The sequence below is a fragment of the Sphaerodactylus townsendi genome, linkage group LG14, assembly GCF_021028975.2.
Source record: "Sphaerodactylus townsendi isolate TG3544 linkage group LG14, MPM_Stown_v2.3, whole genome shotgun sequence".
NCBI classification, from domain to species: Eukaryota; Metazoa; Chordata; class Lepidosauria; order Squamata; family Sphaerodactylidae; genus Sphaerodactylus; species Sphaerodactylus townsendi.
Genome location: NC_059438.1, coordinates 33,190,975 through 33,218,208, shown reverse-complemented (window position 1 = coordinate 33,218,208; position 27,234 = coordinate 33,190,975). Strand labels below are relative to the sequence as shown.

General features: G+C 45.3%; 1 protein-coding gene across 1 annotated transcript in view; it reads left to right on the top strand.

Moving 5' to 3' along the window:
* Positions 1-20,552, top strand: part of CRIP2 (cysteine rich protein 2) — a 42,348-nt gene extending 21,796 nt beyond the window's left edge. The window contains exons 2-8 of the mRNA XM_048516116.1: positions 9,161-9,255; positions 10,022-10,079; positions 14,063-14,200; positions 15,416-15,484; positions 17,876-17,970; positions 18,058-18,115; positions 19,459-20,552. Coding sequence (XP_048372073.1) covers positions 9,161-9,255; positions 10,022-10,079; positions 14,063-14,200; positions 15,416-15,484; positions 17,876-17,970; positions 18,058-18,115; positions 19,459-19,526 — 581 coding nt within the window. The 3' untranslated portion in view covers positions 19,527-20,552. The remainder of the gene's footprint in view (positions 1-9,160; positions 9,256-10,021; positions 10,080-14,062; positions 14,201-15,415; positions 15,485-17,875; positions 17,971-18,057; positions 18,116-19,458) is intronic.
* The last annotated feature ends 6,682 nt before the right edge of the window (positions 20,553-27,234 follow it).

Sequence of the window (27,234 nt, the reverse complement as noted above, 5' to 3'; positions counted from 1 at the left end):
AACCTGCTGGATCCCACCTCTAACCATACCTATCTCCCATCAGAAGGATATTGTAGTCAGACCCAGTGTAAGACTAGACATGACATCTTCCCTTCCCTCTTAGCTGTAGAACCTGACTGCCTTTGTACAAGCTGTAATGTAAGGTTTATGAGCCCAAAGACAGAAGCTGAGCTGATTCACTGAACCTCCCAGTGGATTTCTTTTGGGGCTAATCCCCATCCATGGGAGAGAAACCAGAGGGCCAGGAGAACGGTAGGGCTGTCCCGAGCAAGATGCAGCATGAATTGGGACGTGAACGGGGTGTGGTGTGAATGATGAAAGCAGGACTCTTTCAGTCCTGGCTTCCGTTAGGTTCTTGGGAAAAGACAGAGAATTCCACTTTGGGGAACGGTTGCACCGTGCAGCATAGGAAATGTTTCTATATTTGGCGATTAGCTCAGTTTCCCCTCAGGAGAGAACACTGGCCTTCTGTGCTGGTGGCTGGCTTGGGTGTGGGACATTACGTCACCGCTGCTTCCTGAACTGGCTGTTGGATGCTAATCGTGGCTTTCAGGCTTGGATTTTGTTCACCACACTTACAGTATTTCCTGACTGGCCTCTTTTCCTTTGGACACTGGCGGTCTGGTTTTGGCTGCACTGCTGCCCTTTGCTTTGTCCACTGAGCTACTGATGTGACTAAATCGGTACATTCTGGAAGACACAGTTTGGCTATCAAAATCTCGGTGTGTCACATATGAAGGGTAGTCTTTTCCCTGGTGATGCGGCTCGTTCCTTGTGTATCTGCTCTTCCTCAAGACAAAGTGGGAGGCTAGTTGTCTTTCACGTGAGAAACCAGCTGTAAAAATGAAGCCAGAGACGGCTGATGGCCAGGCAAGGCCTCCAGTTCTGGTTTGTTCAACCTTTGGCTCAGTTCCTCCTCTGCCCTTTGTGCAGGGCTCCCTACTTTCTGTTGCAAAACTTTGCCCGGTGGCAAATCTTCGAAGCGGAAGCCTTAGAGATGGGAACCGGTCTACTCTAATTATAAAGCGTTTGCTAGTTATGAGGCGGAATGCTTGTGAGTTGTTTTGGCACACCCAATGTAGAGCATTTGTTTGATGGGTTGCCAGAAGTCCGGTTCTTAATGTGACACGCAGCCTAGAAACCTTTGCATTTGCTGAACCTGAAGCCATTTGATGAACCTGCTTTTGTCCTTTTGTGGTAAAGTTCAGTGGCACTTTTATAGGATTCCTGACCAGCTGTCTGTTATTACTGAGAACCCTTTGCTCAGCAACTAAACTGGACAACTTTTACCCACAAAGAGGAGTTCCCGTCATGACCTGTGGTAGCTGCTTGACAGCTTCTAATCTCCTGCACAGAACTGGTCTTTTTGTTCAAAAGCCATCTTTGAAGAAAGGATCTCAGTGAAGACATTTTGGTGTTTCTTTGATTCAAGAATAGGATAGACTAGTTGGAGGAGCACACTTTTTGTTTCTGTGTTTCTCTGTGCATGTATGTATACATGTGCATATCTTCCAAACATCTAGGTCAGGTTCCCAACATGGCACCTGCTGAAATCTTTTCTAGAGCCTGCAAAGAATTTTTAGGAAGTTGGTAGGACCATGTAGGTAGGGCTTTTGTCCTGCAAGGCTTCCGATTGACTACTGGAGTTTTGATTGACTGTTTTTTTATATGTTGCTTTGGCAGAAGCCGCCACTACATCACAAGGATCGACCTCCGTGGCATCCATTTTGTGGCATTTGTGTTACTGAAGTTAAGCCGTAGCAACCATTTTGTGGCTGGCTCCACCTCCTGTGGCAGCCATTTTGTGGCATTTGTGTTACTGAAGTTAAACTGTAGCAACCATTTTGTGGCTGTCTCTGCCTCCTGCAGCAACTGTTTTGTAGCATCCTTTTTTCCCTCTGTGCCCACCATGACGTGTCAGAATGCCCAGACATGAAAAAAGAATTGAGAGAAATTACTGCATCTGTACCAAAGACTTAAGTGCTTTGGAACGTTGTGGTCCAGTACATGTCACAGGCATGAAGTGTTTTCACAGAGTTGTAGAACATGCTATTTTGCAGCCGAGTATCAGAAAATAATGTGTGGATTACTAGTACCTAGCACAGTTTTTAAAAGCCTGACTCATGCCACAGATCACCCTTTTCAATAAGGTAGCTTGTTTGGAGACCATTGGAATGCTGTGAACGTAGTGTTTGATTTCAATAAGACATTCCCATGATATCTTTGTGGTCAAGATAGTTAAATGTGGACAGGGTGGGACACTAGTGTTAGGTGGATCCATAATTGATGGAACAACTATACCAAATAAGTGCTGTTGCATGTCTGAGTGTTATCCCGGTGGGAGGAGGGAGGGCTGAGTTGTTGAACATTTGTTCTGCAGGGTGAGGTTGCTTATCAAACGTGCAGATGACACAAAGTTGGAAGAGGCAGCTAACACCAAAGAAGATAAGAGTTGGGATTCAGAATTATCTCAGCAGGCTGGAACTGTGAGCCAAAACAAACCAAATTCATCTCAACAGAGATAAATATAAAACCTCACACTTAAGTACAAAATAATCAGAGACAGGTACAAGATAGGGAACAGCTTAGCCGCAGCACGTGTGAAAAGATCCCAGGCATCTTAGTTGTCACACCGTGAACATGAGCCAGCCCATGCAGAATGGCTGTTAAAAAGCTAAAGGTCATGGGGAAGTAATAGCTCGACTCTATTCTGTAGCGGTCAGGTATCATATGGGATCTTATGTCAGGTTCTGGGCGCTACTTTTTATTTGCCGGAGTCACACTTCCTCAAGGAGGTCCCATCCCTGCTTTTATTATGGCAGCAGTCTTCTGGCAGAATGAGTTGCCAGAGAAGGTTTGGAAGCACCCTCGGTGACCGCCTTCCAGATGACTTTCCTTTATTATTAAGCTTATATGACCAAAGGTCTTCAGCATAAACCAATACATTAAAGGATAAACAGCATCAAAATGTTAGAAGTACAGAGAAATAAAGCACATATTGCCTGAGGAGGATGCTTTGGTCCTCTGATACTAACCGTCTAGGGTCCCCAACCCTAAGGACATTAGGTTGGCCTCGAGCGGAGCCAGGACTTTTTCAGCCTTGGCTCCAGCCTGGTGGAACTCTCTGTCAGCTGACACCAGGAGCCTGCAGGACCTCAATCAGTTCTGCAGGGCTTGCAAGATGGAGATGTCCCACCAGGCCTTTGGTTGAGGCCACCCACTGTCCCAATTCCATCTACTGGCCTCCCAGTCACCATCTACTAACTGTTGACACCAATCCACTCTCTTGCCCTCCCTCTCTTAGATGAAGTGGATAAATAACCAGATAGGGGGGTATGATTCTGATTTAAATCGATACTGCTGTTTTAATGCCATCAAGGATGCTATAGGTTTTAACTGTAACGATGTGTTGTATTTGCATTACTAGATTTTAATTTCTGTAAACCACCCTGAGCCCAACTCTGGTTGGGAAAAGGTGGGATATAAGTCCAATAAAATAAATAGCTCCTAAAATTAGCACATAAATAAAATGAACCTATACAGTTTTTTTAATGATCAGTAAGCAAAAACTCATTTTAACAAGACTTTTAAAAGATCACCATTTAACGAGGCTTTAAAGCGAACATCCTCAGTGGCCGACTTTCAGATAACTTGAAAATGTCCTTTTCCATAGGAGTTTATTAAACCTGGTTCTTATGGTTTGTTTGGGAAGTAGAACTGCCATTGTGTGTATAATAGTTTTTAAAATCACATTTGTGTTTTACATAGTTCTGTTATGCAAGAGATTACTAAATGCGGTAAGATGCATTGGAGCGTACATTTAAAATAAATTGCTTCAGCAGCTCGAGGCACCTTGAAAAGAGAGAGTAGCTGTCACTTCTTCAGTGATGAAGGATTCGTGTTAGTTGAATTTTGTTGCTGCGATGAGTGTCGTTTGGTCGGAAAGCCAAACATGCTCTGTTTTCTCTCTCTCAATATCTACTTCCTGCTTTTTTTAAACTGGAGATGCCACGGATTGATTTCGGGATCTTCAAATGCTCTACAGTGGAGCAAATCAAATGCTCCACTGTCGAAACCCCACCCAGTTTATTTCTGTTTATCTTTTGTAGTCATTGGGTGGTTCTGCACGGGCAAAATATAACAGGTTAAGGGATGTGAAAAAGTGTTATGAGGGGAAAATTTCCACAGAACTCGACCCCCCCTCTCAATGCTTCTAACCCAGTAGTGGCGGACCTATGGCACATGTGCCAGAGGTGGCACTCAGAGCCCTCTTTGTGGGCACGTGCGCTGTCGTCCCAGTTTGGGCACTTGGCAGTGGCATAGCACCAACGGGGTGAGAGGTGTGTAATGCACTGGGTGCGTGCCCCTGTGGTGGCGTGGCGAGAGCGTTCTGGGGGCATGGTTGGGGGTGTTTCAGGACATTCTGGGGGTGTTTCAGGGCGGGGGAGGACGGGGGTGCGGCAGGGGCACAGGGCGCACGCGTGCCGCAGAAGCAGTTTCCACTTGCTCCGCCCCTGGCACTCGGTCTCTGAAAGGTTTATTTATTTATTTATTTATTGTTTAAACTTTTATACCGCCCCATCCCCGAAGGGCTCTGTTTGCCATCACTGTTCTAACCCGTTTCATTTTACTGAAGCTGGGTTAAATGAAAGTTGCTAAATTGGCGACTTTTCCCCTTTAACCCAGGTTTCACACACTTCCTGCTTGCCAGTGCAAACTATTGCAAGCAGGAAGTATTCTATTCCTCCCCACCCCTTCTGTCCACCGTTATGGTGGATTCTGGATTCTCTTGGTGGCCATTAGAGTGGATTCTCTTGGTGGCCACCATTTTGTGTTGGTCTGTTTGTGTGTGTGTGGGGGGATTCTCGGCTGTGCAATTCACAGGGAAACACAGCGTTTCCTGTGCAAACCTTGCCGCATCCTGACGCCAGGATCCCAGCAATCCCAGATGGCCCCCGCACCCACTGCGCAAACGACAAGATGGGCAACACTGGTTCATTTAACCCGTTTGTGTTGCCTGTGCAGAAGGGACCATTGAGAGGCCTATTCTTGGTGAATCTGTCTACTCTCTTTTAAAACACTAAGCTAGTTGCCACTGTTGTTTGTTGTGACAGTGAATTCCATCAGTTGTAAGCATAGACAGAAGCAGGGTGTAAATTTTTAAACAAACAAACATTTTGTGGCAGAGTATTTCCTTTCCCCCCTCCTAAACCTGTTGCCAATCCATTTCTCTGAATGCCACTAAGATGACAAGAAATCTGCCTTTTTGCTTTTTGTTTGCCAGCGTGTGGGAGCCTCTAAATTGTGCAGTTGCTCTACAGCCCATTTCTAGGGCACTTGTGTATGACAGCTGTTTCCTTTTGTCAACAGAAAAAAAAACTGCCTCAGTTTTTCTACAGTAGCTGATTGTGCCCAATTGTTTGACTTCCTTTGAAGGGGATGTAAACGTTCTTTGTTTGAGATGGGGGGTTGTCCGGTAAGCCTTTGTGACTGTATGGCCTGCACACGAAATACTATCTCTCATTCCCTGTTGTGATGCTGTACTATCCATGACATGGTAAATAAACACAGACCTGGGATGAGAGGAGAACTAGAGGCGAGACTTTCAATGCAGAACAAAGGTTATCACAGCAACTGGAGTTTCTTCTTGGAGAAACAGCCAGCAAAACAGCAACTTTTTGTGGCTCAACTTTGCCTAATAAGAGTGAGGCCCCTTCCACACAGGCAGAATAATGCACTTTCAGTACTCTTTCACAATTGTTTGCAAGTGGATTTTGTTATTCCGCACAGCTTCCAAGTGGATTGAAAGTGGATTATTCTGCATGTGCGGAAGGGGCCTGAGAGTCTTAGCATCTTCTTACAGCACCTGTGAACTAGCCCAGTGGGAAACTGTGTCCTGCAATCCAGACTTGTCATGACTTCTTGGTAGCTCAGGATAACATGACCTGTAAAGGCTTTGCCTTAGAGTTTGGGTTTCATACCCAGTCAGCCCGAATATGTTCCCTGGCAGCTCATAACATTATAGTCATTCTGGAAGACCTAGGAATGCAGGCTACAATGTGAAAACCACCTAAAATATTAAAGCCCGGATACCTGATCCAGCAGTCTTGCGGAAGTGTCTAAGAGGCTCTCAATTATAGAAGTAATTGAGCTGTCGGCAGCTTTATTGTGATCTCTGCCCGGTTGCTGTGCTCCAAGCACACGTTTTGTGCTGCGAATAGGATAGAATCCAGGGCTGGCTCTTGCCGCAAAGTGGAAGAGAAAGGGTGGATCCCAGCTGGCAGTCTTCTTGTCACGAAAGTGGCCGTTGGAGGTTCTTATCTGGTGTGGCATCTTTTGGACTTGCTTCAGTTTTGCCCTGTGACAGACTACCAGGCAGCGTATCTGCCAGAGGGACATGGGGGGGGGGGGGGCGTCAATTGACCCCAGGAATCCCCCATTAGATCATGTGGGAGGTGCCCGGGAGCCAGGCGCCCCTTGGCCCGACCCGCCAGTCTACCTGGGACTGGGGGAGCGCCCGGAGAAGTTGTTGCCCCAGGCGCCATTTTCCCCCCGTACACCTCTGCTACCAGCCCTGTGACAGACTAATAGAAACACTAGAGTCCAAAAACTCCCGGCAAAACACTCACCTCCAAAAAAGCCGACACATACCCTGAAGAGCAATGTGGAGATGCTTTTTGAAATGAATCAATTCTGAACCAAAACCCAAAAATCTCTCTGTTGCTTTGAACTCAAACTACTGCACCGATTTTTCTTTTTTCTGGGAGGTTTAGCCCCAACGTCCTCTGCCAGCTGACATTCACTCTGTTCAACTATGACTGAGGAGTTCTGAAAGATGTAATTGGTTTAAAATAGTTTTCTCGTGTCCTTACAGAGGTTACCTTGCTTCCATAAGCATAGATATTGAGTGAATGTGTTGAAAATGATTGATCAGCCAACAGTTCCCCCCTCCTGCCCTGCCCAGCTGCTGTCCAGACTACTAAACTGGTGTTGTATCAGCTAGAGAAGGTTTGGGAATTAGATCTCTGTAAATAGGAACACCGGTATTCTTCTTCTTGTTCTCTCTGGTGGGGAAGGGTGTGGTTTGCACCTGTATCATATTGAGGCTTCTATACCAAAGCCTTCCTTGGTCCTCAGAGTTCAAAAAGGAAAAAAGAGGCATCTGGATTCCTGCTGTATACAGGAGCTCAAAACTTTCTTTGCTCCCTGGTTTGGAGCTTCAGTGTCTCTGCCTAAGATTTCCACTGTCGCCACAACACCTGTTACGTCTCTGGCTGTGGGAGCAGATCCGTCTCTGCAGTTAGTACTCACCAAACTCCAGGGGATGTTATTCAATCCTGATTGCACCCTTTGCAGATCAAAAAATGTCTTTGGTCTTGTCTATTGAGAGAGACATGCCTTTGGTCTGCCCATCTGAAACAGCAGACTTGGAGAGACGTGCCTTTGGTTTCAGATGGGCAGACCAAAGGCACGTCTCTCCAAGACGTTCATTCCTTTGAGACCAGTTGCTTACGCACATATTGCTTAAAGGCCTCTGTCTTGGGCCCACTTTCCTTGGGGCTGTGTCTGCCTCTCTCTGCCTAGCACTGGTAGCTGGACTCTTCGTAACACATTTTATCCCCAGTCTTGAGATGGTGGCCCAGAAATTAGAGATTCTAGATATTCACACTGGAAGTTCTGTCCGTAGGAAAACTGTCAACCTCAGTCCCTGCACTGGTCCAATCATAGGTGTCCATCCGCTCTGTGAATGTCTAATGTTTCTTTCTCATTTGATATGTGTTATGAAGAAGTCTGAGGGTTTTTCTTTCAATTATCAGTTTTTTAATGGAAAAATCTGGAAATTCTGAGGAGCACTGGGGGGGGGGACCTCCTCTGAAATATTTTTGAATGAGAAGAGTCTTCTTGTAAAAAAGAATTTTATTCATTCCAAATGTATAGCTTGAAAAGGTCTGGAAAAATGAGTACATTTTGGAAGCACTATATAAAACTATGAAATATACCTTTTGGTATTAGAAAATGTTTTTTAAGACTAGGTTTTTCTCACTCAGAATGCATGCAAAGAACTCCGAGGACTTTTTTCAATGGAAAAATGAGAATATTTTGGGAAACATTGGGGGAAAAAACCCCTGTGTCCCCTCCCCCTTTGAAATGAATGAAATGAAAAACAAATTTTTACTCACAATGTGTCATAGGGAAAAATGCTTCTAAATGTTTATGTCTGAGTTGAGGAACTCTTTAATTAGCATTCTTTTACATTAGTTTCAAGGCCCTTCTAAGAAGTGTCTAATTTCATACCTTCTATTTGGCTGAAACCCTCATATCACTAATTCAGCAACTAGGTATCTCCTAGCTGCTGTGATACTTTGGGAATTAATTGTTAATAATTTTGAATAATTTCCATTTGCCTCTTTCTTTAAAGTTTATGATGGTTCATTTGTGTTATTTCTTGATGTTGTCTGATCCAGTTATGTAACTTGCAATAAATACTCCATAAAGGTTCCTGATTTAAATAAAAAAGCAAAAATTACTTAATACAATTTACATCAACAGAGAATGATAATTCCTGTGTATACTATAGAGTTATACAACATGATCAAAGGATTTTGGGTTTGTTTGTTTTTTGCTTAAATACAAGTGTTTTGGCAACAATTGGTATTCCGTAACAGTAATAATCTCTTTAATAATACATTGGCTGTTCAGAAAGTTAAGAAACGGAAAGAAACAACTTTGTCAGCTTCGCTCTTTTGTTGTATGACTCTTATTCGTTGTAGCTAACCAACTTTTTGTCTCTTTTAATATGCATGCTTGACTACCTGACTTTCCTTGAGATGCTGAATGTTTATGTATTTTCTGAGTACAAAACCTTAGGGATTTTTTAAAATAAACTAAACTAGAACTTTAAAGCAGAGAAGCAGTGTTTTCTTGGAAAAATGACTGGGGATGGAAGAGTGAGTTACTGAAACCCGAAGAGGCATATCTAGAGAATACCTCTCTTCTTCCTGGTGGTGGATTCCTTTTAAAATTGCTGCCACAGCTAAAAAGTTTGAAATGCTGATAAAAGAGGAACCTATACCTCAAGTGTAGTCCCCTCTGCCCTAAACTGATTGTCAAATGGTACTCTAGCTTCATATTTTGCTTTTTGTATTCTTCTATCATGCAGCTGAGAAAGTAACGTCCTTGGGGAAAGACTGGCACAAGTTCTGCTTGAAATGCGAGCGTTGCAATAAGATAGTGACCCCTGGTGGACATGCTGAGGTAAGGCTCAGTTGCCAGTTGCAATGCTTGGGAGGCTGTTAGTCATGTATATGTTTTGTAAGGAAACAAAGGGGGACGTGTGGTGGCAATTAGCAAGCTATCAACAACAGATAACAAAAAACCAGCCACTTAATAGGCTACTGCATAAACATATTTAAAGGAATCAGAGGAAACACATATATCCAAACAAGGCAAGTAGTCTTGGGACATACAACACATCAACATCAAATCTGACAGTTTTGGGTGTGAGGCTTTTTGGAAGGGAGACTTATAAGAGTGTGTATTTGGACCATTGTAGAACTTGTAGAACTTTTCTGATTGGGGGATACAGGTGCCCTTGAAGAACTTGGGAGGGGAAATGTCTGATTGGGGGATATTGGTGCCCTTGGGGAACTTGGAAGTAGAAGGATATTAGTGCCCTTGGGGGATATTAGTGCCCTTGGGGAACTTGGGAGGGGGAGTGTCTGACTGGGGGATACTGGTGCCCTTGTAGAATTTAGGAGTAGGAGTGTCAAATTGGGGGATATGGGTTCCCTTGTAGAACTTGGAATACTCTGACTTGCTGAAACTCACCTGCATTTGGTTCATTAATAGATGAACCCAGCACTCCTGGGAAATAGTAGGAAATGTTATTGGGTGGTGGTGGTTTCCTGACTCCTTTTCTGTCTCCAACGCAAATGGAACATTAAGATGGCTTTTCAAAAACTTGCTTGAAGCATACTACATTTTCCTAATCCTGACACAATTGCTGTTTCTCTCTTTGTAGCATGATGGGAAACCCTATTGCCACAAGCCTTGTTACGCAACATTGTTTGGACCAAAAGGTAATTTTTTGTGGGGGTGGGGTGTGGGGGTGTGTGTGTTTTCTAAGCTGTTTCACTGTCAGGCACAAATGCTGCAAAATTTCCTTCTGTCTGTTACTGAAAGTATGCCTGTCTGTCCGTTCTTGATGCTCAATTTAGTTGGCACTAAAGCCAATTGGAGATTATTACTAATTTTTTAGAAGACTCATTTTTAACATGCGTCATGCAGAAGAAGAAAAAAGATGGTATCAATAGTAAAGAGTAAGTTTTTAAAAACATTACAAGAATATTGCACCCTTATACCAAATCCATTGTAACCGTAACTATTGGGTCCGGCAATTCTAAAAGCATTTGGAACTTTTAAAATGATGGCTTAAAAATCTGTTAATATTGGTATTTAACTATTTCCCTCCTTTATGGATTTTTATTTAGCAGTCACCCATTTATTAGTATTTTTGCTGCTGTAAAGACCATGCTCTTGTGAGTTGCAGGAACATGATTTCATAAAAGTCGTGGCAACATTTACCCCTTCATGAATTTAAAATCCAATATCCAATTCATTTCAGTGATCTCTTGATCTCAGATTTCTTTTAACGAGATAGCACAGCCACCAAATCTATCTATAGTCTATGGTGTCCGTTCTGTGTCTTTGTCAAACATGTCTGTTAGAATTTGAGATCTTGCTTAATTTATTTGGAGTGAAATGTCACTGATAGAACATTTTATTTCATGTTTGTACATATTGACTTAATGGACCTAGATATAAATATAGCCTCTTTTCTTCATCAGTAATTAAAGAGTTGAAGATTTTCTCTAGAGGACATTACATTAGACTGAAATGTTTTTCTGAAATAGTCATGCATGGCGAGACAAATCTTTTCTCCTCTTTTTATTATATAATCATCTTTCAAACTCTTTCAAGTCAGCACAAAGTAAAAGGGAGGGCTGTGTTCATACAGCTGGAAAATTGTAGCTGTACTTCATTGGGACATTCTGCTCAGTTAGTTCTGTATAGGAAGTATGTGCCCATTCAACAATACATCATCTAAATTAGTACAGTGATTTAATAATCTAGGCATTCCATGGTTCAGCTACACGAAATTATACGATAGTTGGCAAGATCTGAGGCTTGTAGCTTTGCTTGTATTCTCTGCATATGATCACGCCGCAGTGGCGTAGTGGTTAAGAGCAGGTGCATTCTAATTTGGAGGAACCGGGTTTGATTCCCCGCTCTGCCGCTTGAGCTGTGGAGGCTTATCTGGGGAATTCAGATTAGCCTGTGTACTCCCACACACGCCAGCTGGGTGACCTTGGGCTAGTCACAGTTCTTCTGAACTCTCTCAGCCCCACCCACATCAAGGGTTTTTGTTGTGAGGGGGGAAGGGAAATGAGATTATCAGCCCCTTTGAGTCTCCTACAGGAGAGAAAGGGAGGATATAAATCCAAACTCTTCTTCTTCTTTAAAAGAGATCAACTACATTTATAGTTCCCCAAAAGTTCTCCCCAAATATTCCAGACTAGCTTATCCCAATACTTCTCTGTCTCTCGATATATCTTCTATTTGAAAGGGGTATTTCCATTCTTATCTCATCGCTTCTGCTTTTCATGAATCATATCCCAGTTTCATACCAAGTCACAAGATCAAAAGATATACAGAACTGAATTAATGTGGGTTTTTTTTTCCATCGAGGCAAGACTTCTCCTTTTCATTTGGCAGGTAATTTAGATTGTTCGTTCTTTGAGAGTTATAGTAAACCAATTTAAAATAGCAAAACCCAGCCTCCCTCCCATTCAAAATTTGGCAGCTGGGCTTGGGCTCCTTCCAATCCATTGTCCAAGGACAAGTTATCTGGACTTGTTTTTGTCCATCTTCTGGTTGTGTTTCCAGAACATCTGCCATTTCCCTTCATTGATAACCCCGGTCATTGTTCCTAGCGTTGTGCTTCGTGCCTAGAATGGATAGAACCAGACACACGTCTGTTAACAGTCAGCCGCTCGCTGCCTCAGGAATCCTGAACGCTCTCTAGTTCACATGCCAGCATTTCATTTTTTTTAATTCATATGCTCAGGATGTTTTAAAATCTGCATGCTCAGCTCAGAATGAGACAAGAGAAGCTGGCCAGATGGTTGTGTGGAGAAATGGTCTTACAGACCTGTTTCAGACTGCGTGAAGTTGAGAAAGCTACTCTGGGTGTCTCAGTTCTCCAAACTCACCTACTTTTCCATTCAGTCCCTTTGGTTATTACTGTCAACACAAACCATGAATTAAAAGGACCCCACCACCCCTGGGGTCCTGTCCATTGCTGCCCTTGAAGTATCTCAATTCCCTATCTCCTGCTTTACTTTTCAGATAGTTCAGGGACCAATGGCTTCCATTGAGCCCTCATGGGTTGGAGGGTTGTCCCGTTGCCCCTTCCCCACAGTCCTCCTTAATAAGCATGACTGAATGGGCTTAATGGGGGTTCAGGGACCAGACCAGCATTCAAAATATAAAGAAGCTTAATGAGAGATTAAAAAACACATGGATTGCCTTTGTACACATTTAACTGACAAGAACCAAATTAGAAGAAATAAAACGGCAGTCCTCTAGCTCTCTACAAGATGGCTACAATAAGGATAAGTTGTTTACGCTTGAATTTGCAAGTTTAAAAAATGATCCATCTGCATATCTATGGAGCTGGCTGGCTCTGGCGCAGGGAGTTGAGAGGCCCACCCTGTTTTTCCCTTGTGCACCTGTTAGCCTGTAAAAGGACTTGGCACTCTCTGAGCATGTACAGAAGTCAGACCTGGAGAGCCAGTGTGAATTAGCCAGTGGTTAAGAGCAGGTGCTGGCTCTAATCTGGAGGAGCACAGGGTTTGAGTCAGCTCTGCCACTTGAGTTGTGGAGGCTTATCTGGTGAACTAGATTAGCTTATGCACTCCAACACATGCCAGCTAGTCACAGTTCTTCAGAGCTCTCTTAAGCTACCTACCTCACAGGGTGTTTGTTGTGAGGGGGGAAGGGAAAGGAGTTTGTAAGTCCCTTTGGGTCTCCCTTATGGGAGAGAAAGAGGGGATATAAATCCAAACCACCACCACCTCCTCCTCCTCCTCCTCCTCCTCCTCCTCCTCCTCCTCCTCCTCCTCCATATGGAGTGTTATTATACCTGCCAAGAGTCATAGCGTTAGGTAGAGCATTAAAACGAGCCAAAGTGTACACTCTGCGTTGTTTGGGGTTGCACAGAATGTACAGATAGTTGGCACAGTAATCTGATCGGACAATTCCCAAGGCCTGTGGGGAGCAGCTTTTTCCCCCCTCCTGCAACATTCTCAGTTTCTCTCGTTCAACTAAAACAGATTTAATTTCCATCTGCATATCTATGGAGCTGGCTGGCTCTGGCGCAGGGAGTTGAGAGGCCCACCCTGTTTTTCCCTTGTGCACCTGTTAGCCTGTAAAAGGACTTGGCACTCTCTGAGCATGTACAGAAGTCAGACCTGGAGAGCCAGTGTGGTGTAGTGGTTAAGAGCAGGTGCGCTCTAATCTGGAGAACTGGGTTTGAGTCCCCGCTCTGCCACTTGAGTTGTGGAGGCTTATCTGGTGAACTAGATTAGCTTATGCACTCCAACACATGCCAGCTAGTCACAGTTCTTCAGAGCTCTCTTAGCCCCACCTACCTCACAGGGTGTTTGTTGTGAGGGGGGAAGGGAAAGGAGTTTGTAAGTCCCTTTGAGTCTCCTTATGGGAGAGAAAGAGGGGATATAAATCCAAACCACCACCACCACCACCACCACCTCCTCCTCCTCCTCCTCCTCCTCCTCCTCCTCCTCCTCCTCCTCCTCCTCCTTCTTCTTCTTCTGATAACTTTGACGTAAATTCTGGGAGTAGGAGGCATTTCACCACAGGCTGTGTTTACTCAAATTGCAGTGCTTCATGGCTTCTACAAAACATGTCCTCGGTGGGGTTCAGGAAGTCAGGAGGGCTGACGGCAGCAAACTCCTCTTACGATTGTCACTTCCCTTTACAGGTGTGAATATTGGAGGGGCGGGGTCATACATCTATGATCAGCCTCAGAATGAAGGTCAGTTGGTGTCAGGCCCAATTGAGTATGTATCCAAGACAGAAGAAAAAAAAGTTAATGCTGCACCCAAGCCACCTAGCAGAGGTGAGTATTATGCCAGAACATGTCTGAAAAGCAACTATGAAACTTTCTCTGGAGGGGAGGTGATAACGGAGAAACTTTAGGATGGTGGCATGTTGCATCCTATGGTGTCCACATCTCAGCGTATCCTCTCTGCGAAGTATGGGGAAATGTGGTCTGCTCATAGGTTTTGGTGTACTGAGGCTGTGTGTTTGCTGCAGGGCTTTTCCATGCCCTCCCCCCTCCGTCTTAAGGTTCCTGTTTCTTTTTTAATTGTTCTACACGTGTTTTGCTCCATCTAGTGGTGGATTTGATATCGCACCAGTTTTTATGAAGAGTATAACGCTTCTGCATAAATCAGCAGGGAAATAAGCTAGATTTAATCTTCTGCTATATCGACTGGATCACTGGAAGGAGCAAAACATCAAAAAACATCTAAGAAACAGGAACTTTGAGACTAGGAAAAAGAGAATGCAGAAAAGCCCAGTCACGCAAAAATTGAGAAAAGGCGCCGAGTATAGTTCTGGATACAGAATTAATCTTTCAGAGCTCCTCAGTTTTCACTTTTTTAAAAAAAAGAACAGGCAGATTTGAATATTAGTAAGACATTGCATACTGAAATCTCAGAATCTGGAAGAGTGATTTGAATAAGACTTCCAGTGGTTTGAAGGGCACGGTTTTAGAGATTGCTAGAACGAATTATGAAAATTACTCAAGGCAGAACTTTGCTTATTTTGCATGTTTTAACAGTCATAGAATCCAGCTTTCCTTTGCCCAGAGTTTTAATTTATTTCCATCAGAATACACATAGCCCTAGGTCAGGTGTACAGCTTAAGCTAAGAATGAATGTGATTTTTGTATAATTTTGGTCATGGCATAGGTTAAGATCCATGGAGAGGAAGAAGTAGCTGGATAGGTCACAAAGCCCCACATCTGGAAATTCTGGAATATTTCTTCTTGTCTCTGCTGATCATCCAGATGCTGAACATCTGGCCCAAAAATGGAAGCAGATTTTCTCTGCTCATCACATACTCTGAAGTGCTCTTAACTCTTGCATAGTTCTGTATCTGCTCCATACCTCGCCTTTCCCAGGGTGAATGCAGCTCAGCCCTGTTTAGGGGTTGCCAGTAGTTGGGTTTAGAGCTCTCCCTGCCTTAAGGATGCAAGAGGACTGGTGCCGTTAGGATTTCGTTCTTGGAGTGTCTTAAAGAATTCACGTCTTCCTGTTTTGTGTTTCAGCCTCCAGTATTACCACCTTCACTGGAGAGCCCAATGTCTGCCCACGCTGCTCTAAGAAAGTCTATTTTGGTGAGTGTGCTGCCTTTGCCTCAAATAAGATCTTGGGCCCAGTGTAACTAGCACTGTTAAAACCCAGGATCAGAGACAGTAGCTGCTGGTGTAGATGGTTTTGTGTATTTTTAAAGAACACACATCATTTCTAGTTTTATGCTGGAGAGAGTATCTATGTATGCTCGCTTGGGAGAGAAGGTGGGAGAGAGGATTCACATCAGTGTTCTGTAAACAGTATAAAGATATTTTGTCTCCACATCTTGTCTAACTATATAATGAAATTAGGGAGTGGTTCTCTTTGCCTCCTTCTTGGCTAGAAGCAAAATTTGTTCGAATTCCCAAACCAGGCAAGGATCTAACTTTAAGGGAATCATATCACCCAATATCATTAATGAATATAGATTATGAAATATTTACCAAAATATTGGCCTCCAGACTGAAGGAGTGTGTCCCAAGACTAATAAAGTCAGATCAGTATGACTTTGTTCCCAAACATCATATATTGGATGCAGTTAGGAAAGTAATAGGTCTTTTATTATACTCAAAAAGAGAGAAGGCAGTGCCGGCGTTATTATCATGACATATAAAGAGCTTTATTCAGTAAACTGGGATTATTTAGAAAATATAATACAGTATTATCAATTCGGAAATAGATTTAATAATGCCATTTTGGCTATCTACATCTTATGCAAATATAGTAATAGCATGCTTTGGTTTCCCTTCAGATCATATAAATCTTTCCTCAAAACTGTAATTATAATAGTATATCAGGTACAGCAAAAATTAATTAATTAGCAAGGGTGCCCAATATTTCCGCTGCTTTTCATTTTAGCTTTAGAGCCTTTAGCTAATAAATTAAGATCAAATCAAGAGATTAAATGTGGAGAAGAATATCTTTTAACCATGTACACAGATGATATGTTAATATATACAAATTTATTTATATATTTATATATCAAATTTATAAACCGCCCACCCCCGAAGGGCTCTGGGTGGTGTACACTGGGCCAAACATACAATGGCCAAACCAACAATACACCAACTAAAATAAATTAGAGCAAGTTAAAACAATTTACAAAATTCATAAAACTAGCAGCATCAATACAATATACATAACAATAAGATTATAAAATTGTGTGGCGCCCGATCCCAAGGCCAAGCGGGGGTAGCAGTGTCAGAGATGTTATATTGGGCGTGCTGATGATGAAATGGCACGCAACATAGGCGCATCCCGGAGGGTGGGTCCGCAGCCGGCCTCACCAAAAGCCCGGTGGAATAAAACCGTTTTACAGGCCCTGCGGAATTCTCCAAGGTCCCGCAGGGCCCCACATCTGATGGAAATGACTTGAATGTAGCTATAAAATCTTTGAGAGAGAAATTTTTAAAATGTAGTCAGATCTCAGGTTTAAGGACAAATTTTTCAAATCTAGTATGTTATGTACAGTACAGTCAGAAGCCTCTCATATTTCAGGATCCTATTCGTACATAAAAGTTTTAAACACCTTGGCATTTCAATTACGAAAAATTTAAATAAAATATATCAATGCAATTATAAAATATTGTGGAAATGGTTAAAAATTGACATGAAGAGATGAACAGAAAATAGCAGTGTCAGCCGAAATAGCAGTGGTTAAAATGCCAGTAATTTCTATATTTTCTTATTTATTCTATGTATTGCCTTGGCATATTCCAGAGAGTACCTTAAGAAATTGTCAATTGGAAATAGATAAATTTATCTTTAAATCTAAGAATCTGAAAACAGTAAAAGCATTATCACCCTATAGGAGGAGGAGGGTGGGAAATTCCGAATATCCCATTGTATTATGACACATCGTTAAGACATTTGTTTCCTTGTCTATCCTGGAAATGGTTGGAGATAGAAAGATTTAATTTGGAGGAAGTGAGAGGACATTGAATATTGAATAATAAGGAGCATTTTAAAAAGTTAAAGTTAAATTCATTCTCAACCCTTTATTGTCCAATTCTGATATGGAGAAAATGGAGAAGAATTTTATAAATATTTCACCTTTGACCCCACTCATATATCACACACATTTTGAGTTTCATCCAACTTTTGACCCTTGGAAATTCTACTGAGTCTCCTTCACGCCTCAGCAATTTAATTAGGTATTGCTCACATACCTGAAGACTTTGGGGTTTTTTTTCTACATACAAATGGGGTAGACAGTTCAACTGTTTCCAGTTCAACTGTTTCCAGTGGAACCTACAGGTGTTTCCTTGACTGTGGAACCTACAGGTGTTTCCTTGACCTGCCATTATTCTGGCACGTGCTCGAGCGTGCTGTACCTCTCCAACAACAAATGCAGTGATTAAGACCCTTGGGTTGAGCATGTTCATGCCTCTCCCGAAAGAGAGCTGAATTTACATGCAGCTTCTTGTCTGTTCCAGCTGAGAAGGTGACTTCATTGGGCAAAGACTGGCACCGTCCCTGCCTACGGTGTGAGCGCTGTGGGAAGACTCTAACACCTGGAAGCCATGCTGAGGTAAATCACCAAGAGTTCTTCCTAGGGGTGGGCAGGGCTGACCATGAGGCTTTCATTTGATGCCTCCTCCTGTTTTTGTCTCTCCAGCATGATGGACAGCCATATTGCCACAAACCTTGTTATGGGATTCTGTTTGGACCAAAGGGTGAGTGTAACATAGAGGATGAAGGAATTCCCATTAAAGGGCTAAGAGGAGAGATGGGAACAGCCAGACATTTTTCATGGGAAGCGGGGAGAGCAACGAGCCCATCATAATTTATTTTCTTTATTATTTATTTATTTGTGCTGTGTTCAGTATTTACCAGTTTTGTACTGTAGACTCAATGTGTATACATAGTATACTGCAATGTAATTGAATAGCACAAGGGATCTAATAAGCAATGCAATAGATCGAGAATTACAAAACAGTTAGAAAAGTGCCAAACACACACGCACGCACGCACGCACGCACGCACGCACGCACGCACGCATGCACCCCCCCCCCCCTTTAGCATTTAACATTAGGACACTTCAGTCCTGCTAACTCCCAATTCTGTTCTATCCAATTGCGTGGAGAATTCACATTTGCAAGATATATGATAGGATTCATGCCCATTTACCTCAGCTCCTTCCTTTTTTCACTCAAAGAATTTACACTTGAAAGACTTGGGATGAGTTTCACACCAACCCTGGTGCTGATTGGAGGGGCCTGGCAAATGATCGATGGGACCCGACCCCTTTTGCACCACTGTGACTACGGGCCTGGATAGGAAGGGCAGCCATGCTGCAGGCCTTGCATACATAGGATGTTGGTGGGGTGGGGCTTAAGCTGCCATGTAAAGGGAAATTTCATTTTGTATTTTATCAGTATAAAAGACAGCCAGTTTGGTGTAGTGGTTAGGTTGTTGGACCAGCATCTGGGAAACCTAGGTTCAAATACCCACTCTGCCGTGGAAGGTTGCTGGGTGACCTCGGGCCAGTCACACACTCTCAGCCTCAACCCCGGCCAATGTTTGGATGGGGGACCTCCATGGAATGCCAGGGGCGTGGCATGGAGGCCGGCATTAGCAAACTATTTCCGAACAGTTCTTTTCTTGACAACCCTTCAGGGTATGCAGCAAATGCTGGGTGATGTTGTTTATCTCCATAACATGACAAGCTTCAGTTGGCCATTTCTCCATATTAAGTCTCTAATAAGCAGGCAGGACGTTTTGCTCCCGGCCAGTGAAAAGAACCTACGCCAGCTCCCGTAAGGCTGCAGAAGGAAAGCCAGCTTTTCAGTGTCAGTTCAAGCTTAAACTGGAAAGTAGACCCCATATGCATACTGACACCTACGGTTCAAGAGGCACATATAATCACATCGGCTCCGTTTGCAGTATGAGGTTATTGGGCTGTTTTTTGCAGCCATTGACCCGTTGACTTTTCTGTCACGGTTGCCAAGTCAGAAGCAGCGACTGAGGGTTTTTCTACCCTTCTTCCACTGATGCTTTTATTATTATTCTTTTGCAGGAGTGAACACAGGCGGAGTTGGCAGCTATATCTACGACAAAGACCCGGAGGCAAAGGACCAACCTTAAGAGTGCCATCTGCCTGACCTTCTGTCTGTCTGTCGGCCCACTTGCACTGTCTTCTCTGGCCTAACCTCTTTGTGTTTTTAGATGTAGTGGAGTCAACTGTGGTGCTGTTCTGCTTTCTCCTCTAGGAAGGGCACTTCTGTAGTGGATCTTCCGTTTAATAACAACTGTGCTATTTTTTTTTTAAAAGAGCACACAAACCTGCCTCTTTCCCACGGACACCCAGGGAGTCCTTATGTGGCAAGCGTGCACGAGGCTAGCATTTTGGCTGTCGCCTTTCGCGTAGATTCTGTCGTACGAATCTAGCCGTGATCCCAAAGCCCTGCACAGCCAACTACAGTGCTTGTGCGTTGGTCCAATTTGCTCTTAGGCATCCGGTCGCTGTGAATGCCAAGAAGGAGCTGTGCTCTTCAGCAAGGCTGCTTTAAGTCTCGCTTCCAAATTCCCGCATAGCCTCTGCTGCAGCGACTGCTCTCGGGGCCTTTCCAGACGTTGGCTGCTGCGTAACCTAAAATCCAGTCAGTATTGTTGGGTGATTTGTGGAAGCTGAACCATCCCAACCATGGGTGTTACAACGTGGGCAAGAAGACACAAGGGATACTTGCCAGGTCATTTTGCACAGGCAAGAACGCTGCGGTCTGTTGCCTGAAAATGTTATGTTTGTTATGAAGTTGAAAGACTACAGTGTAAAACGGGAGAGGCTGAAGCTTATCGTATTGGGAGTGGGGAGGTGTGGGGCTGATTGCATTTATTGTTTTTGCTTTCTTAAGTATTTGAGGCTTATTTATAACTAGATGGTAATGTGCTTTCTGCTTTGGAAGATGGAACAGTATTCCTGGTTGCCTTGGCAGTAGCCCATGGGAGGAGACACAACAGGCACCAGCCGGTAACGGGGCATAGAGACTACACTACTCAACCTGCACTTGGCAACGCTTGCACTGCCCAAGCCACACATAAGCTGCTTCAACCCAGAAGCCCTACCAGACTGGTATTTTTTCCTTTTGCCGTTAATAAAAGTTTTGACACTGAGTTGTATGTCGCTGTTTTTGTTCATGGGAACCAGACAAGAGAAGGAAGGGTGTTGGGAACCAAAGCACAGACCAAAAAGAAATCTACTGCAAATCTACGATACAGATCTATCAAAACTAGGACAAAGAGGCTGAGAGACAGCTTCTACTCTAGAGCGGTGGCTATGCTAAACTCCGCGGCTTCGTGTTGATGTGTTTGGGGCTGTGTAGGGATGGGTGGAGGAAGGGGAGAGTGAGGATGGGGTATGAGTCTGAAATTGTGTGCATCGAGGAATGCTGCTGTAAATTTCGTTGTGCGTGCACAATGACAATAAATGCTTATGCTTACTACACCCTAGCTACTGGCTATACAAACACTAACCGATATCACAGTCAACATAAAGGTCAATTTAATGTGTCCAAAATTAAGTGCAGGAAAGTGCAACCATAAAACAATTTCACACAAAACATATGAAACAGGAAGACAACACTAATTTGTGCTTAGCCAGCGGGCAAGCACAGAAAAGTCCCAAAGTTAGGTGAGCACAACAAGTCCTGGTACAGAAAGTCTCAAAGCAGGCAAAAGGAATGTTCTCACATGCGAAACCCAACTGAGAAGTCACAGGCAACTTGCAGGTAAGTCACAGGTGAGCAAGACAGGTGTGAAGATAGGTCGGACGGGAAACACCGGAACATCCATTTTGCTGCAAGAACAGCATAGTCAGCAGAATGGTAAAGTTACAAGCTTGCACCTGATAGGGATATAAGAGTCAAGCTCTCTAGGTGAGTATATGTAATTAAAAAGACATTGCTAGAGCTTAGCTTTTTAGATATTGGGAATGTGTACAAGCTGCCAGAGGGTTATTATTGTATTATTGACAAGTTTAAGGTGCATGGTGATTATCAGAAAACAAATGGCCAGACACTGCTGATGTGGGCACAACCCCACGATGCCACAGATCTGCTGTCACGGGCCCAGGTTCAGCCAGCAAGAATCCTCAGATGAGGAGGACTGGCAAAATGACCCTGCCTCACCTGAGCCTCAGCTGTCCATTTGCCATTATTAAGGTTAGCATCACCTACTGCTATGGCCACTTGGCACTGACAGCCCCTCCCCGTCCATCAGGGCCAGCGAGCGAGGGAGGGAGGGTGGCCAGAGTCTTCCCACCCACGACGACGACCCTGCAGAGGGGCCCTCTCCTTCTCCCCGCGGCCGCTTCGCTCACGGGCCCCCCGGGGCGCTTCCGCCTTTACGGCCCCGCCAGCCAATCAAGCAGCTGGAGGAGGAGAAGGAAGGGCGGCGGCCCAATCGGCGCGCTCTCTCGGGACCCCCCTCCCCCCCATCGGGTGCCGCAGCTGGCACAACCACCAACATATCACCACCACCCCCCAAGTGGCATTTCTCAGGTTATAGTTGCCATAATGTGGTGTGTCGGGGGCCTCTCTGGGCAGGGGAGCTGCTGCGGAGGGCTCCCCGAGAGCGTTGTAACGTTTGCCGAGAGCCTGCCAACCCTCTCCGACTGCCTGCTAACCTTTTCCGAGAGCGTTGCAACGCTATCCGAGTGCCCACAACGTCTCTGAGAGCGTTATAACGCTCTCCGAGAGACCGTCAAGCCTTTCCGAGAGCGTTGTAACGCTTGCCGAGTGCCCCCGCTACCAGATCCGAGAACGTTGTAACGCTCTCCGAGCACCCGTTTACCCCCCCAGTGTTGTAACACTTTCCAAAGAGCCCCGCTAGCCCCCCGTTCCGAGAGCGTGATAACGCTTGCCGAGAGCCTGCTGACCCCTCTCCGAGAGCGTGGTAACGCTTGCCGAGCTACCCAAAGTGCGAGCTAGCCCTCTCCGAGATCGTTGTAACGCTTCCCCAGAGCCTGCTAACCTTTCCCGAGAGCCTGCTAACCCTCTCCGAGACAATCCTCTCCAAGAGCGTTGTAACGCTTGCCGAGAGCCTGCTAACCATCTCGGATAGGGTTAGCACGTTCTCGGGGAGCCCTCCGCAGCGGCTCTCCTGCTCAAAGAGGCCATGACACACCACATTATAGCAACTATAACCTGAGAAATGCCGCCTGCTGGGGGCCGGGGTTTGTGGTTGTAATTCACACTTTGGCCACTGGAGGGCAGCAAAATCCCCAGCGGCTCCCCTGCCCAAAGAGGCTCGGACACGCCACAACCTCGACGTGGGGACCTCGTGCGAAGGGCTCTCGGCTGCGTTGCCCAAACGGGCTGCCAAGCTCAAAGAGGCTTGGGAAGATAGTGGAATCCCCCCATAACATCTACGTGCGGTCTCGTGCGAAGGCAGCGGTCAGCGTGGCTGGTCCAGGGGAGGCAAGGGGGGGGCTCTCCCAAGCATTATGGGGCAGAGTCTCCTCAGCTGCGGCACCCGATCAGGACTGGGGGAGGGGGGTCCCGGGGGAGCCAGGCCAAGGGGGGGGGGCGTTTCAGGCCAATGACAGGAGCCCCTCCCTCCCTCCCCGTCGCCTCCGGGGTGACGAGTCCCGAGAGAGTGCGCCGATTGGGCCGCCGCCCTTCCTCCTCCTCCTGCGGCTTGATTTGCCGGCGGGGTGCGGATATGTCATTTTGGTGCAGATATGTCTACAAATGCCCCCTCCTGCAGGCACCTGGGGCAAAAAAATTTTTTTGGGTCGTGGGGTCGTGGGGTGGCCGCCCATGGCGGGTGGGGGGGGGGGGCATCCAACTCAGGTTTTGCCCAGGGCTCCAGTTTGCCTCCTTACGCCCCTACCACTACCCCAACTGGCAATGGCTCCCTTAGTGCCACAGATCCCCGCCAGCAACCATCACCATCTGACTCATGTGGCTCATTCTCTCTTTCGCCACCACCTGTGCCCCCAAAGATCCGGAAGATTGACGTGGACCACAGGCACTCTCAGCGTTCAAATGGGGTCAGAAGTAGATACAGAACCAGGGGATACTAGAAGGGGTCTGAGCTCCAGACGAAAAGTCAAGCAGAGGTCTTGCTCCCCATTTGCTGCCCTCTCTCCACCAGCCCGATTGGGCCCCAGCTGCCACCATCCTTCCCACGGCCCTGTGCAATCACCTCTTCACAAGAATAGTGTTGGTTGGTTTGTGGCACCAGAAAAAGACTGAAATAGAAACCATTTAGGTAGTTTGTCAGCAGTGCTAAGCAGCTGTAGGTCGCCATCTTGGCTTACTTCAGTATGTGCATTATACAAACTGTTTTAATGTATTTATTGTGGTTTTATTGTAATATTGTTTTTATAATGGTGTTGCTGCCCTGAGCCCTTCGGGGATGGGCGGGGTAAAAATAAAAAAATAAGTAAAATAAGATCTCTTTCATCAGTGGCATTTTTCTTAAGAGGCTTTCTCAAAACCCATGCTCCTCTTGTACACAGGGTGCAGTGCCTATGAGTACTGAAAATACCTAAAAGCACATTGATTTGGTCCAGTGGTCCTGGCAGAGGGCTTCCTCTTGAGTCAAACCGAGGAGAGCGAGCAGGCAGATCAGAGGTGGGCTCCACCCATGAAGATGGAAACTAAGTTCTCTGAGAGGGAAAGAGCTCCGTTGGAGAAAGGGCAGCATGACCAGGAACTTGCCCAACTTGCCCTCTGACGTGGCAGTGAAGAGAGAGTGTTGATCCCTTCTCTTTGCGGAGGTGTGAAAACAGCTGCCGCACCTCTAGTCCCGTCTCTGGTTTCCTTTGGGGAGGTGGCCGTGTATTTCAGTGAGGCGGAATGGGCATTACTGGATCCAGACAAAAGAGCTCTCTACGAGGTACCTAAAGTATCTAAAAGCACACTGACCACCTAATTTTGCCAGAATTGAACTGAATGTGCCCTGAGGCAACTGGCTGTGAAGGAGCGGATGGTGGGAAAGGCTGTTCCAATCGGGTTGACGATCTCCTTGAAAGTTTCTTGTCAGAGATTCTGCACCAGTTCCATTAGGTCAGAATGTTTCTCCCCCTGAAAACCATCTGCCGCCCTTGTCAAGGCCTTCCCCAAAGAAGCATTTTGTTCCCCTTTCTTCAGAAAAGCCGCTAGAAGTTCTGTAGTTCTGGCTCTGCTCTCTTGGTATCCACTGTCCAGATGTTCAAATATTCTTGAATTTGGAGCCTCCTCTCTGATCAAGCCTGGCTGCTCCTTGGAAGAGCAGCAGAACAAAACCACAAAACAAAGTTAAAATTGCCCAGTCAGAGAAACCAAAATTATACACAGACCAAAGCTGTACATAAAAACCTTGCCAATATATTAATACTAAGCAATATATTAGAACAAATCAACCATAAAAACATAAACCTAGTTATAAAAGCTTGACGCCAAAATTATACCATATTAAATTAACTTACAACCCACCAGTTTAGTTGATCAAGTATTTCTTTCAAATATGATATAAAACTGGCAAAGTCCTTTGGTTAAAATCTCCACACCCTAGCCTTGATATGTCTAAATATGCCCCCCACGTGATCTGTGGGAGTGGTTTCCAGGGCTTCCCCCATTGCCCCCCTCACGATGGCTATGACTATACTCCTATTGATGCAGCCCAGAATCACACGGTGCTATGCTACACGTTGGCCAGCTGCCATATCACACTATTGCCATATCACACTCTGGCACGGGCGCCAGAGGTGGCACTCAGAGCCCTTTCTGTGGGCACACATGAACAGAGTTCGTCTGGGGGGGGCCGGAAAATCACACACACACCACACACATATCTAGGCTGGCCTGGGCACATCTAGGCTGACCTGGGCCTAGGAGTAAGCTCGGTTGTTGGCAATGGGGCTTGCTTCTGAGTAAACCCTCCTAGGGTCGTGATTCACCCATTTGAAGTGTTGCACGTTGCTTCATCAAGCTTACTCCCGAGTAACACACACCTCAACGCCAAGTTAAATTGCCGTGTTGGCACTTTGTGATAAATAAGTGGGTTTTGGGTTGCAATTTGGGCACTCAGTCTCGAAAAGGTTTGCCATCACTGCACTATTGCATCACTGGCAACTCTTAACCACAAAACAGATTAAGAAAGATCTGAGAAACACTGAGGTAATCTGGGAAGTAGCTGAATAACAAGAATGCTGTAGGGAAGGGTGTGTGTGTGTGTGTGTGTTTCTCTGTCGCCTTGAACCTAGGCACATAGCTCATGTGGAAATGCACAGTTCTCCTGCACAAAACCCGTGGAGGCTGCAAAACAGTTTCATCTGATCTGTGAAGATGGATTGTAGCTCTTCTTTGTGCTTACCAGGGTAAAGAGCCTCAAGGCGATGAATCTGGATTTTCTGAATTAAACTGTCTCGGGTGCCAATTCCGCAGCATCCCAGCCTTTTGGCACAAGGAACACGTTGAAAGATCACAGGCTGGGTTAGGCCTGGGAATGGGAAGGATTTGTCCCATTTTTTTCTCTCCATCTGCCCAAAGGAGAGAAAGCAGCCCAGGGGAAGGGGTGCCAGTCACTCTGCTTAGGATTGGGTGTGAGGATGAAATCATATGTACACCTACTTGGTAGCAAGCCCCACTGATCAAAAATTAAAATTGAATGTTAAGTATGACAGATGTATTAGAAAATGATCCCATGCATATTTACTTGGAAGTTCAGTGGGACGCCTTGGCTTAGATAATTACCTGTGACATGTTCTATCAACCTGCTTAATCAGCCTACAAATTTCAGGAGATGCTCCAACTTTGGAGAGTATGGAAAAGTGAATTTTGCCACGCAGAAGGGATGGGAAATAGTTCTTGTCTTCCTATAACAATATGAGTGTCGTTGCTTCCATGATTTGCTTTGCTTTCTCTGTGACTCCACAAGCTTACAATTGGGGCAATGCCTTCCTCTCTGGTCTGAACTAGGTGAGACTTACCTCTGAGGAAACCTCCATTGGACCGGAAGGGCAGGGAGCTGAGAAAGCTGCCCAAAAGTCTCTGCAGACTGCAGAGTTTAACTTGAGGCAGAAATTAGCCTGGAAGGAATTCCGGTACCTGAAATGAATGGCAGTGAGTGGAGCATCTTTGCAGACTGAAGGAGCCGTATCAGTCCTGTGCCTTTGTTGGTGGTGGGTCTGCCCAACGAGCAGGCACAAGCAAGCACATCATTTCCAAAATGAGACTCCGGTGTCCTTTGAAGCCATCCTCTTGAAGCTTTCTTCCAAAGACCAGATGCGTAGAGGGAAGATGGAGAGGTAGAACAGGAATCTGAGATAGCGCTGAGCAAAAAGTTGCATACGCTGAGGCACTTAAAATAAACGGTTAACACGTGGCAAGTTTAAGCACTTAGCTTTTGAAAACAGATACAGAGGATGTTTGGGGACCCCTTCACCCCTGCATTTTACATGATGCTGTGTGAACAATTGAGAAGCAGCCCGCCATTGGTGTGTGCAGGACAACCTGGCAGGGATGGGCTTGCCATTGAACTTGCAGGGAAAGTTCCCACTGGGAGGCTGTTTTTAGAAGGAATAGGTGGCCGAGGGAAGCTGATCCAAATGGCCCCGTGGTGCTGGCAGAGCACAGAAACTATTCTGCATGGCCACTATGAGCAAGCCACTCCTGTCCCGTCATCATGGTTGCTGCAGCCCTGTTACGTAGTGTTCCTAACCTCCAGGTGCAAGGATGTTTCTACAGTAAATTGCCCTTGGGGCAAACTCTCGAACCTCCCCTTCCCCCACCCAGCCCAGCCTCTTGCAATCTGGATGTTATGCCCCCGTTGATATGTAACCCCTATGTTCAGAATGGGTTGACCCAGA